This window comes from Lepus europaeus, chromosome 7 (assembly GCF_033115175.1).
Source record: "Lepus europaeus isolate LE1 chromosome 7, mLepTim1.pri, whole genome shotgun sequence".
Taxonomy (NCBI): Eukaryota; Metazoa; Chordata; class Mammalia; order Lagomorpha; family Leporidae; genus Lepus; species Lepus europaeus.
In genome coordinates, this window is record NC_084833.1 from 114,218,712 (window position 1) to 114,232,247 (window position 13,536).

At 44.4% G+C, this 13,536-nt stretch overlaps 1 protein-coding gene across 2 annotated transcripts in view; it reads right to left on the reverse strand.

The window, feature by feature from the left end:
* Nucleotides 1–13,536, reverse strand: part of FEZ1 (fasciculation and elongation protein zeta 1) — a 49,568-nt gene that overhangs the window by 34,362 nt on the left and 1,670 nt on the right. Inside the window, exon 2 of one of the 2 annotated variants that reach the window (XM_062198451.1) lies at nucleotides 7,887–8,240. In XM_062198451.1, coding sequence (XP_062054435.1) covers nucleotides 7,887–8,197 — 311 coding nt within the window. In that variant the 5' untranslated portion in view covers nucleotides 8,198–8,240. Of the gene's footprint in view, nucleotides 1–7,882; nucleotides 8,241–13,536 lie in introns of those variants that run through there. The other variant, XM_062198452.1, reaches the window with a different exon arrangement.

The window sequence follows — 13,536 nt, forward strand, 5'->3', positions numbered from 1 at the left end:
TTTTGCTTCTCCAGGAGGATAGACAGAAGCCGGGACCTTAGTGGATTGCACACTTCCCCATGACCTTCAGACCCTTTATAGCCTTTAAATGGCACCTAAAAGCATAGCAGGCATGGAAAGCCGAGACACTCTGGCAAAAGATGTCCTACCCAAAGGACCCCCATGGGTGAGACCCCAGAGGAAAGAAGGGGCCACCAAAGAACGATGTACTTTTCTCTGAAGAGAGGAGAGAACTTCCACTTTGCTTATGGCTCTGTCAAGCTAATGGACCCAAAAAGTTTCCATAGCCTTGGCAGCTCGTGACAAGAGTCTTGGGCGATTACTGATATTATACATAAGAGTGTTATTTGTTAAACAAACAAGAATCATTATGCACCAACTTCCCATGCAGGACCTCTGTCCCCAAAGTGTTGTACTGTGAAACTTAATAGTAAAACTTGTTCTCAAGATTCACTTCCTCTTAGTATATTAAAAGGAGCATATTACTATGTCTCATAAGTTATAGTTATGTCCAAGAGCTCACAAAAGAAGTAGCATCCTTGGGTTCTTCTTTCAAGAAATTAACTTTCTGGCTGGTGCCGAGGCTCACTTGGCTAATCCTCCGCCTGTGGCGCTGGCACCCTGGGTTCTAGTCCCGGTTGGGGCGCTAGATTCTGTCCTGGTTGCTCCTCTTCCAGTCCAGCTCTCTGCTGTGGCCTGGGAGGCAGTGGAGGATGGCCCAAGTGCTTGGGTCCTGCACCCGCATGGGAGACCAGGAGGAAGCACCTGGCTCCCGGCTTCGGGTCAGTGCAGTGCGCCGGCTGTAGCAGCCATCTTGGGGGTGAACCAATGGAAAAAGGAGGAGCTTTCTCTCTGTCTCTCTTTCTCTCTCTCTCTCTCTCTCACTGTCTAACTCTGCCTGTCAAAAAAAAAAAATTAACTTTCTAAAAGGAAAGGGGGAAGAAGGAAAGGAAAAGAGGAAGAGGGAAAAAAAGGGAAATCAGCTTGGAGAAGCAATAAGATAGATCAGCCCTGTACAGACAGCTGAGAACACGTCTCTTAGTGGTTTTTTTTTTTTCTCCATTTGTTCTTTTTTCTTTTTCTTTTTTTCTCTGACAAAACAAGAGAGAGAGCAGGAAGGAGGGGAGTGTGGGCACAGTGGGAAGAATTACTATGTACATAAAGTTGTATTTATGAGACACATACAAATTAAAAATAAGTACATATTTTAAAAAGTATTTAACATACATTGATTGTTAAAAAAAATGGCAGGGGCCAGTGCCGTGGCATAGCCAATAAAGCCACCACCTGCAGTGCCAGCATCCCATATGGGCACCGGTTCGAGTCCTGGCTGCTCCACTTCCGATCCAGCTCTCTGCTATGGCCTGGGAAAGCAGCAGAAGATGACCCAAGCCCGTGGGCCCCTGCACCCACGTGGGAAACCCAGAGGAAGCTCCTGGCTCCTGGCTTTGGATCAGCGCAGCTCCAGCCTTTGTGGCAACTGGGGAGTCAATCAGCGGATGGAAAATCTCTCTCTCTCTCTTTCTGCCTCTCCTTCTCTCTCTGTGTAACTCTGACTTTCAAGTAAATAAATAAATCTTAAAATAAATAAATTAATTAAAAATGTTAAAAGGCGGCACCTAGAGACTCTCTGATCACTTGGGGAAGGCCCACTTTTCTCACCTGAACCTCCCTGACTCTACTCTGAATTTCCTCCTCTAATTCCAGGTTTTTAGTGGCAATTCCCTAAACCTCAGGATTTCAAACCACCCTCCTTCGCTTTCGTACTTTGTCCAGATTTTCTTCTTCCTTTCTGATGTCCTTTTTATCCTTTGAAGTTTACAAATAGCCTTTAAGATAAAGCAGCTCCCACCTCTGTATAATCACTGGATTCCTGCTCCCTACTCAGTGCACATTTCACAGGAGTAACAATAGGAGCCAACGCTTGCCCAGCAGTTGCCATGAGCCAAATGCTCGTCACTCATTACTCACTACCCTACAAAGCAGATGCTAATGAGAAAAACCCCAAACGTAGTGAAGTTAATTGCCTTGCTAAGGTCACACAACCAGTAATGGCAGAGGTGGGATCTGAATCCTGGCACTACAGAGACTGAGCGTACAGAGCCTGTATTCTTAGCCATTTAACGATTCCAACTCTTTATGAAACATAGAGTTGGCACTGACACAGCATCAAAATAATGTGAGAGAACTTCAAAATACTTGTGGAAAAAATAGAATTAAAAGATAAGTTTACTTTCTGGCAAAAAAAAAAATTGAGGTCCATACATAGTTTTGTTATAATGAAAAATATGCCTTTTATACAAACTCTTTGAAGACTCCTTATTAAGCATAGGTTCAAAAATTTTTGCACCAGGATCAACTTATTTGTTAAATGTTTATTTATGCATTTATTTATTTGAGAGGCAGAGTTCTCATCCACTGGTTCATTCCCAAAATGACTCAGTGGCAGAATGGGGGGTTGGGGAGGGGCAACCAAGCCCGGAGCCAGACACGCAATCCAGGTCTCCTACATGGGTGGCAGGAACCCAGCTACTTGAGCCATCAGTGCTGACTGCCAGGGCTTGCATTAGCAGGGAGCTGGAGTCAAGCGCCAGAGCCGACCATCAAACCCAGGCACTCCCATGTAACACAGGCATCCTAACCAGCATCTTAACCACTAGGCCGAACAGGCGTCCCCAAACCTTGTCTTTCAATTGCCTTTTCCATGAACTTGTTCCAGTACCTTTGTGTAGCTAGTTCCAAGTCACAACCTAGGGCAACAGCTTAGAAGCTGGCCCTGTGCAAAACACACACACCTACATCGTTCTGGACGTTGTGCATTCGATGTGCAAGAGGAGGGAGGGGGCATGACAGCTCCCTGTCCAGGTCTCCAGCCCAGTGAAGGGGAAACCGAAGGCAATGATGGATGCACCATGACAGGCGGGCAGGCAGCCTCGGGGACAGAGGAGTCCGGTGCTGGGAGGGGAAACAGAGCTTTCAGCAAGGAAGGGAAGGAAAAGGCTCTGCTGCCGAGGAGCATCCTGCTCTTTACTCCTACCTTGGGGGATGGGAGGCTTTGAAATCCCGCCCTACTCCATCATTTATCAAAGAACTAAGATAAAACAGGTGGCCTCAATGCCTATCCTTATGCTGCCATAAGGCTGTCTCAGCCCTATAATAGCAGAAAAGACTTTCATGTGTGTTTTTTATAGCTTGAACTTAAATGCCTGTAGAACTGACTACACTGTCTTTTACCTCAAAGGGCTGGGGACATGGAAAAGGCAGAGCACAAGCAAACCCAACAGCGGGGGTTGTGCAAAGACAAGTGCGCACAGAGCTAGCAACACAGCCTTCGGGGCTGATCAGTCCTGACAAATAAATCCACAGCCACATGTAGGTATCTGGGTCCAACAACAGGGTGGCAGCTTCAAGGGCTTATTCAAATTCCAACTTGGGAACATTTCCCTTCACCACCCCCTCAGCTGGGCACTTCCCTTGCCCACTGCTTGATTTGTGCCCAGCCATGCCAACATCCACACTTAGCATGAGTGCAGTTTTGTGGTTAATGTTTAGGAATTGAGAGTTAGTAGCACATCAGTTCCTTTAAACATCTTTTTATGTTTCTCCAAATGTTTAAATAGAATCAATACCAACTCTTGGCTTCTATATGGGGAAACCTCCAAGAAAAGAGAATGAAATGTCCTAAAAACCCGAGTTAGCTGTCAGCTTTCCCTATCAAGCTATGTGGCATTTATTTATCTTCTAGTTAAAGTATGTCTGAGGACTGTCAGTTTACTTACTGCATGGACTTCGTCTTTAGCATTGCCTTTAACCCAGTAATTCTGTCTGAAGAACAGAAAACAGCTGCTGTTCTCGTGGGTTTGATCCAGCTGTCTCTGCAGGGTCCTTCTAAGCGGCATGACAGGGATGCCAGAGAGGCAGGAGGCACGGTGAGGGCCATCCACTCGCATTTGTGGTGACCCCTAAGGGGCTCTGACCTCCAGATCTGATGTCTCATGAAAAAGGCAAAGGGTGGTCACACACACATAAAGATGAAATTCTGGAATATTTTCTGAATTCAAAACCGGAAAATACATATTCAAATCTGACCCTCCTTTCATGCCTGGATCTTCCATGCCCTTAACAAATTAGAGCTAAGTTGGTATCACAGCCAATTCCCTATTGAACAAATAAGTACAACTTCTGGCATAGCAGGTTAAGTCTCTGCCTGAGGTGCTGGCACTGCTGGTTTGAGTCTTGGCTGCTCCACTTCCGATCCAGCTCTCTGCTATGGCCTGGGAAAGCAGTGGAAGATGGCCCAAGTCCTTGAGCTCCTGCACCTGTTTTAGAGACCTGATCCTGGCTCCTGGCTTCAGATCGGCCCAGCTCCAGCCATTGCAGCCATTTGAAGAGTGAACCAGCAGATGGAAGACCTCTCTCTCTCTCTGTAACTCTGCTTCTCAAATAAATAAATAAATCTTATTTAAAAAAAAAAAAACACCAGAAAGAAATCAAAATTTCTTTTTTTTTTTTTTTTTTTTTTTTAAAGGCAGAGTGGATAGTGAGAGAGAGACAGAGAGAAAGGTCTTCCTTTGCTGTTGGTTCACTCTCCAATGGCTGCTGCGGCCGGCGCATCTCGCTGATCTGAAGCCAGGAGCCAGGTGCTTCTTCTGGTCTCCCATGCGGGTGCAGGGCCCAAGGACTCGGGCCATCCTCCACTGCTTTCCCGGGCCATAGCAGAGAGCTGGCCTGGAAGAGGGGCAACCAGGATAGAATCCGGCGCCCCAACCGGGACTAGAACCCGGTGTGCTGACGCCGCAAGGTGGAGGATTAGCCTGTTAAGCCACGGCGCCGGCCAGAAATCAAAATTTTAAGGGAACTCGTGACTCTGTCTTCTCATTTTACCACTTTCCTGCTCTGGTTTTAAGCTTCTATTATTTAGCTCTAACCCACCCAAAACACTTTTGATGCAACATCCTTCTAAATACTACACCTAAGCAAGTTTATTGCAATAACACTAAAGCTACGCTCAGAAGAATCACAACCAGGTTAGATATTAAGTCATCCTTTTCCTTTACTTAGTTATAATTTTACAGTTGAAAAGTCTGGATAGTGTCTGTAAAACAAAGCATATAATGTAATCCTGGTTTTTCTTTTCAATTGTAAAGAGATTGAGAGTCACTGAATGTCTAAGCGGTATGGTGTTAATTTCCCTTCGCACTTCCCTCCACACTGTCCCCAGATCATACTTTATCCCTAAGGAATTATTCAACCTTTGGTCTCTTAGCTGAGGCAGCCAATGAGGCAGTCAAGGCAGGAAAATCAGGGTGAGAAGACCAATAATCCCATGTGGTGGTGATTAACCTTGAACGGCCTCTGCTAATGTGATAGACACAAATACCAATTTGCTCATTGGCTTTCATCCTTAATGAAGCACAAGATGGGTTTAGATAGGGGAAAATGATTTGTTGGAAGCAAAAGGAATGGGACACATCCTCGAATGTCATTTTCTCAGAGCACATTCAGCATGAGGTAAGAAATTAGGTTCTTGGCAAGTCCTTATCCCCGCCTCATCAAGACTGAACTCGGGAGGTTTCAAAGATGAGAAGCCAAGCAGTCAGCTAGAGTTAAGCGACTTGCCCAAGGTCACACGATGAGTTAGTGAGAGTAGGGAAATTAAAATTCATCGTCTTTGTGTTTCTAGTTCACTGCCTGGCACACTGGAATGAAAAAAAATACTCCACATAATAAAACCCCAGAGCCATTCTTTTTTGACTTATAGTAATTGAGCAAATTGTAACAGGCTTAGAATTGAAAAACTAGAATCCATTTAAAACTTAAAATTGAGTTAAAACATATAGCCCACAGTTATAGTACTTGTCACAAGAGTATAATTTTTTCTATGATCATACCTGCAGGCCAGCATTAATTAAAAAGAAAAGAAAGAAATGGTTTGGGCCTAGAAATACATGACATGCACCAACAAGGCTAGTTACTATTGCTCATCCAATTCATTCTACACTCAATATTTCATTCAAAAAGACTTGGGTCACTTACTACACACCAAGCACTGCATTAGACAATGATGATGTAAAAGTGAATATAGCAGAGAAGTAAATGGCCCCTGTATTACAGAGGTACAGTCTTAGTAGTCATCAGATAAGCAACTTTCTCCCAGATACAGTCAGGTTCAACCCTTCAGGATGTTCCTCTAAGTACAGTCTGTTTGTTACTCTTCCCATGCAAGTTCATAGAAACAGAAACAGATGTGCCAGCGCTGTGATGCAGCAGGTAAAGCCACCACCTGCAGTGCCGGCATCCCATATGGGCACCGGTTTAAGTCCCAGCTGCTCCACTTCTGATCCAGCTCTCTGCTGTGGCCTGGGAAAGCAGGAGGAGATGGCCCAAGACCTAGGGCCCCTGCACCTGCGTGGGAGACCTGGAAGAAGCTCCTGGCTCCTGGTTTCGGATTGGTGCAGCTCCAGCTGTTACAGCCAATTGGGGAGTGAACCAGTGGATGGAAGCCCTCTCTCTCTCTCTCTCTCTCTCTCTCTCTCTTTGCCTCACCTCTCTCCTTCTTCTCAGTGTAACTCTGACTTTCTAATAAATAAATAAATCTTAAAAAAAAAAAAACAGAAACAAAGCAACATTGCTCCAAACTTCTATGACCAACTACTTGATCTGTCTTGTGTTATTCCTAAAAAACAATTAATGCATATTATATCTGCATAGATAATTCATGCATATTTTGACTATATGCCTGAAACAGATTTATGTAACCTATTATCCCCTCCTCTTCTTTTTGGCTCCTCTTCCAACAGTATTTTCTCAGATCCATTTTCTTTTTATTTATTTATTTGAGTGACATATAAAAAGTTCTCTCATCCTCTGGTTCACTCCTAAAATGTTCCCAGAAGCCAGGAAGAAGCCAGGAACCAGAAAACTCAATCCAGGTCTCCCACATGGGTGGCAGGGACCCAGCTACTTGAAGCATCCCCGCTGCTCCTCAGGGTGCATTTCCAGGAAATTGGAGTCAGGAGTTTGAGCCGGTTATGCAGCCGGGACTCTGAACTGGAACACAAGTGTCTTAACTGCTAGGTCATGCCCACCCTAGACTCTTTGCTTGAGCGCTGTTAAGGCCTTAGAAAGCAGCTAATACATGACATGGGAATACGTATACTGAAAAGCCACATCACCTAATATCCACCTGTATTTTGTCCAGGATAATTCCCTGTGCTCTCACTTCAGTTTTGATGCTTTCTTATCTGGATATATCTTAAGATTTCTGGATATTTTTCCAGGCTTGCAGGGTTATAAATAATTTTGAGATTTTCATAATTCTGGTGTTTCTTTAAGCATAATGGGTCCAATGACATAGATTCCTCCATTGTGGTTAATAATTTTTTCTGCTTCTTATTTATTTTAATTTTTTATTTTTATTTGAGAGACAGAGATCTGCTTTCTGCGAAAGCAGACAGGGCCAGTTGGGGAGTGAATCAGCGGATGGAAGACCTTTCTCTGTCTCTTCCTCTCTCTCTCTCTCTCTCGGTAACTCCACCTTACAAATAAATAAATAAATCTTCAAGAAAAAAAAAGGAAAAGAAAACTGGCGATAGATCCCAAAATTTATAATGCTCCTGAAATTTATTTTGTGTCCAGGAAAGCCTTTCAACTGCCTAAAAATTCTTCAATCCGCTAAGCCTTCAACTTAAGAAAGCTCTCTGCCGGTGACTGCAACGAGACATGTATACAACAATGTCAGCAATTTTCCAAGCACGGCCCCACCAATATCACAAAGATGTTAAGTACTATGTGCCATGATCTTATAGACAGAAACTAGCTGTTAAAACAGCCCGGACTACGGGGACCCTTGTCTGCAGCGGGAGAGGGCAACTAAGACTTCTTACTCCTCGTCCTGAAGGGTCTCCTCCTCCTCTTGGATCTGGAACTGGTTCTTCACGGGAGCCAGGTTCTCTGTCTTGGCGTTGTAGTTCCGAAAGCAGACATTGAGCTTCTCGTCAAACTCATTCACGAGGTCCTCCATAGACTTGAAGCTGATTATTTCAGAAGAAAAATTCTCAAGCTCAGAGAGGGAGGGGTCGTCCAGATGGTGGGGAGACGAGCCGTAGCAACACCGTGGCTTCTCCTCTGGGTCCTCCGAGCAGCAGGGCCGAAGGTCCTCAAACTCCTCATCCAGACTCACCAGGGGGGCCTCCATTCTTGCACAGCAGTAGGACAGCAGCTACTCGCAGGATTCGTTCCTGCAGAAGAAACAAGCAGGGAAACACGAGCTTGGGCTGGGGTTTTGTATCAGTACTGCTGGGGAACCATAAGCACCTATTCCATTTCTCTGTATTCTTCAAAAAACAAGGATTCCACTTTTCTGGCATGCATTGCTTCCACACTGCCCCACTACCATGGTCTTAGTAGCTCAAATATCCTCATGTGTGTTAATAGTGTTAAGCTAAATGAATTCTGGGGACACACTGCACCCAAGTCTCTGCTTCAAGACATAAAGCATAAGTGACTGAGTTTGCACCTCCTGGGCCAGACTTCCCTGGGTCTGCATTCCATTCCCTCTGCCCCTCCTAGCTGTGACCTCAGGCAGCTAATGTCCCTGTGCTGCTGCTTATTCTTCTCAAGACAAAAATCGTAACAGGACCTGCCTTGAAGTGTTGTTAGAAGGTTAAAGGAGTAAACACAGGCATGTGCTTTAAACAGTGCCTGGCAGATAATTAACACCAATGCTGTTCAATATTCTCTCTTGTTGTTATTAGTATAAGGTCCATATCCTTAACTTTGTGCTTTGAATGGGAAGTTTTTCATAACTAAACTCAACTGGCAATTAAACTTGACCAATATAAATACAAAGTTACTTGTGTTTTCAAATTGTTCCAGTGGGTGTGCTTTGCTGCAGAATTTTTTTTTTTATTTATAGAAATGGCTACTATGTAGATAAAATGCAGAATATGCACTAGTTACTGCCTTCCAAAATTTGAAATAATCTAAATTCTGAAACACAGCTGGCCCCAAGAGTTTTGGATAAGGATTCATGGACCTGGCTATTTCCACCCTCATCAATAAATAATAGAGACTTTCCAACAAGCACTTGAGTTTTTCGCAGACACAGAGGCTAAGTGTCTATATCACCTATTATCTTGCAAGAAACAGATCCAACTACTCACACACTCCAAATCCAGAGATAATAGCCATTGTGGGCACTGTGCCCTGGAATGCTACACACTCGGGCCTCCAACCACTGCCCAACAACTAGGGGACCCCTCCCCTTCATGGGGCCTTCTTAGTACATGGCCTTCAACTGTGGTTTATTCTTCTGTGTGCACATCCAGACCCGCTTCCCAATTTCAATATAAATCCCTCGGGGACACAGACGTCCTCTGGACACCCTCCATGGCTCCTAACACACTCACTGTCATGCTAGTAATCAGTCCCTGTGTGCTCACTGAAAAATGATCTCTGTCCCCTACCAACGGTTTCCCACAATCATGACTGTCCACCACAGCCACTCTACATACTCAGCCTCTTTCCCCATGCCACGATGACTGGTGGTCCAGTTAAACGCTTACATTCGGACCACTACCAAAAGAGAACACAAGAGAGCAAGCACTCTAGGAGTTCCCAGTCTCCATCGATACCCACAAAGCTAGCACTCCAAAATGAGGTCAAAGGGGTGCCAGGTGGGGACCTGGGCAAGTCTTACTGAGATTTCGCTAGAATTATGTCAGTTACTACTGCATCAAAACATATTCTGAGCATTTACAGTTTGAAAAGCAACACGATAGGACCTTGGAATAAAAAAAAAGATATAAAAACAGTACCATGTCTTTGAAAGAACACAGGTTCAAGAACCAACAGATCTGCCAATGGCTGAATGAATGACAAGCATTGTGCATCCTGATTTCCTCAGTTGTTATAATGAAGTTGTTGCTATAGAGCTAACATCTTTGGAAGTTAATTTCATATTTTTAAAAGATTTTTTATATATTTGGAAGGCAGAGCTACAGAGACAGAGACAGACAGATCTTCCATCCTCTGGTTCACTCCCCAAATGGCCACAATGGCCAAGGCTGGACCAGGCTGAAGCTAGGACCCAAGAGCTCCATCTAAGTCTTCCACATGGGTGGAAGGGACCCAAGTTCTTGTGCCATCTTCTGCTGCTTTCCCAGGCACATTAGCAGGGAGCTGAATAGGAAGCAAAGCAGCTAGGACTTGAACCAGTGCTCAAATGGATTATCAACATCACAAGCAGCAACTTAACCTGCTGTACCACAACACCAGCCCATGGAAGTTAATTTTACAACTAATTAATTAATAATTGAATTGTAGCAATATACTTTAACAATATATTTAATCTATCAAATATTAACATCTTAATAAATAATCTCATTAAAATGAATGAGATATTTTGCATTAATTTTCTATGCTAAATTCTTTGAAATCCAGCATGTATTTTACATTCTGTATCTCTTTGGACTAGCCACATTTCTTTTTTTTAAAGATTTATTTATTTGAGATGCAGAGTTATAGACAGAGAGAGGGAGAGACAGAAAGAGAAGTCTTCCATCTGCCGGTTCATTTCCCAAATGGCTGCAAAGGCCTGAGCTGGGCTGATCAGAAGCCAGGAGCCAGGAGCTTGTTTTGAGTCTCCCACATGGTTGCAGGGTCTCAAGCATTTGGGCTATCTTCCACCACTTTCCCAGGCCATAGCAGAGAGCTGGGTAGGAAGTGGAGCAGTTGGGACTCAAACCAGCACCTACATGGGATGCCAGTGCCACAGGCGGAGGCTGAGCCTACTATACCATAGCAGCGGCCCCATGGACTAGCCACATTTCAAGCACCCAACAGCCACACAGGGTTAGTGGCTACCACACAAGATACAGCTTGAAAGCAACACACAACTAGTCAGAGGTTCTTCATTTATGATCTACAGAACCATATAGGCTCTTTAAATATAATTGCAAATTGGGATTAAAGTCCTGGCCTGCAGCACCGGCATCCCATATGGGCGACAATTTGAGTCCCTGCTGCTCTACTTCTGGTATAGCTCCCTCTAAAGAGCCTGGGAAAGTAACAGAGGATAACCCAAATCCTTAGGCCCATGCACCCATGAGGGAGACCCAAAAGAAGCTCCTGGCTCCTGGCTTCAGTTTGGCCCAGCTCCGGCTATTGCGGCCATTTTGGGAGTGAACCAGTGGATGGGAGACCTCTCTCTCTGTGTCTCTACCTCCCTCTGTAACGTTCAAATAAATAAAAATAAATCTTTAACAAGTATGTAATTACAAATTAAAACTAATGGAAATGGAATTAAAATATAAGTTTACTTTTCACTGAAAAAGAATGAAATCCATATATACAAAAGGTCTTCAAAACATTCATGAAAGAGGTAGGCATAGGGAGTCACTTAGCACACTCGTGTCCCATGTCAGAGTGCCTTGTTTGAATCCCAGACACTCTGCACTTCCAATCCAGCCTCCTCCTAATGTTCCTGGGAAGCAGTGGATGATGGCCCAAGTGTTTGGCTTCTTGCTACTCACATGGGAGACCAGGACAGAGTTCCTGGCTCTTGGCTTTGGCCTGGCCCAGACTCAGCAATTGCAGAACATTTGGGGCATGAACTAAGGGATGGAAGATTTCCCTACACCTCTTCCTCTAGCTCTGTCACTCTACCTTTCAGATAAATAAATAAATTTTCTTTCAAAAACTTTATAAAAATGTATAATATGCAAAAGCAATGAATGAACTTCAAAAATCAAAAATTTTTACTTCTCAATAAATATATCTTTTAATTTCATTGCCCATGAGGTTTTTCAGACATCCTCATATAGCTCAATGAAACTTGGTTCCTTCATCAGCCTATGTTATTTTATGCATTTGAAAGCAGTATTTGGAGAAGGACCCCACAGGTTTCTCTATATTACCAAAGGGTTGATAGCACAAAAAAGGATGAAAAGTCCCTGGATACCAAAATGATGACCTTACAAAAGGTAACAGAGTGTAGCAAAAGAGAAGCAAAGCTTTTACAGCCCTGGGATTTGTGGAAATTCAACCAGTATCTTCAATGACAAAGAGCCAGGCCTCCAGATTATTGTCCAGTCCCATCACTCATTTTTGTGAGACTTTGGACAAATGATCATCCCCTTTATGCCTCAACTTCCTCCTCTATAAAATGGGGTTTAGGGGCTGGTACTGTGGCATAGCCAGTAAAGCCACTGCCTGAAATGCCAGCATCCCATACAGTCACAGTTGGAGTCCCAGCTGCTCCACTTCCTATCTAGCTCCCTGCTAATTCACCTGGGAAAGCAGTGGAAGATGACCCAAGTGCTTGAGGCCCTGCACCCACACGGGAGACCCAAAAAAACTCCTAGCTCCTTGCTGTGGTCTGGCCTAGCCCTGGCCATTGCAGCCATTTGGGGAGTTCACAAGTGGGTGGAGGATCTCTCTCTCCATCTCTCTCTCTCTCTGTGTGTCTCTCCCCCTCACCCACCCCCCATAACTCTGCCTTTCAAATAAATAAAAATAAAATAAAATAAAATGGGATTTAAAATAGTGCTTACCTTAAAAGTGATTCTATGCCTAGATAAGATCGTTTTTGAAGTGCTGAACATAATGTATGGAATACAGAAAGTGTCCAACAGACGTCAACAATTCTAGGAAAATCAGGATAATTCAAGGAAAAGAAAAATCATCCCTGCCGTGATGCTCTATGCACAGTGCTTCAAGTGCTTAGCAAATAAGAGAGAAATTTAGCATATTTCTTGCTAAGTGTGCTTTAAATTCATTTGGTCGAAGGATCTGGGATCACTGGTCTCATTTCAGAGAGCACGAACGCTCACCAGCTGGTTCTAGAGATATTTACACTTTCTTTATATGTGTACTCTGTCCTGAGAGTGACAGGGGAGCTAGAATGGAAGGTGACACCACTGGGGTGCTGTTTTAAAAGGGCACAGTCTATACCATTAACCAGCAACGAGGGGCCAGTCCACCCAGAATCTAGGACAGACACTGGGCTTTGAGTGTTGGCAACACGAAGATTATGCTGGATGCACCTAGCCTCAGCCCAGGCAGGCTCTGGAGAAAACAGATTCATCTAGACGATTCCAAAAGAACAAATCAACATCCCAGCTGGAGCTGCACAAACACAGTTATTTGAAACAATCAGTAATATAGGCTGATTGCTTTTCTTCAGTTCACTACCCAGGAGCGGAGAATCGCTGCATGATGACCAGCTGGAGGGGAAGCTAAAACTGGAAACCCTCACTGGAAATCTGATGTCATGCTCCACACTCAAACGGAACCGCTGTTTGTAGAAAGGTCCCGGGCTGGAGCAGAGAGAGGAGAGGGGACCTCCCACCACAGCCTCAAGGAGGGGTCTCCAGGTTGCATCACTGCCCCTTCTTGCCGGCCTGCTGCCTTTAGGCCACTTTCTTTGGCTTGCGGCTCACCCTCCAACTAAAATGTCTGAAACAACCTTCTGTCATTCCATCCTGGCAAGCTTGATGGAGCTTCGCTCACAGCTCATCTCAGAGCCCTGCTCTC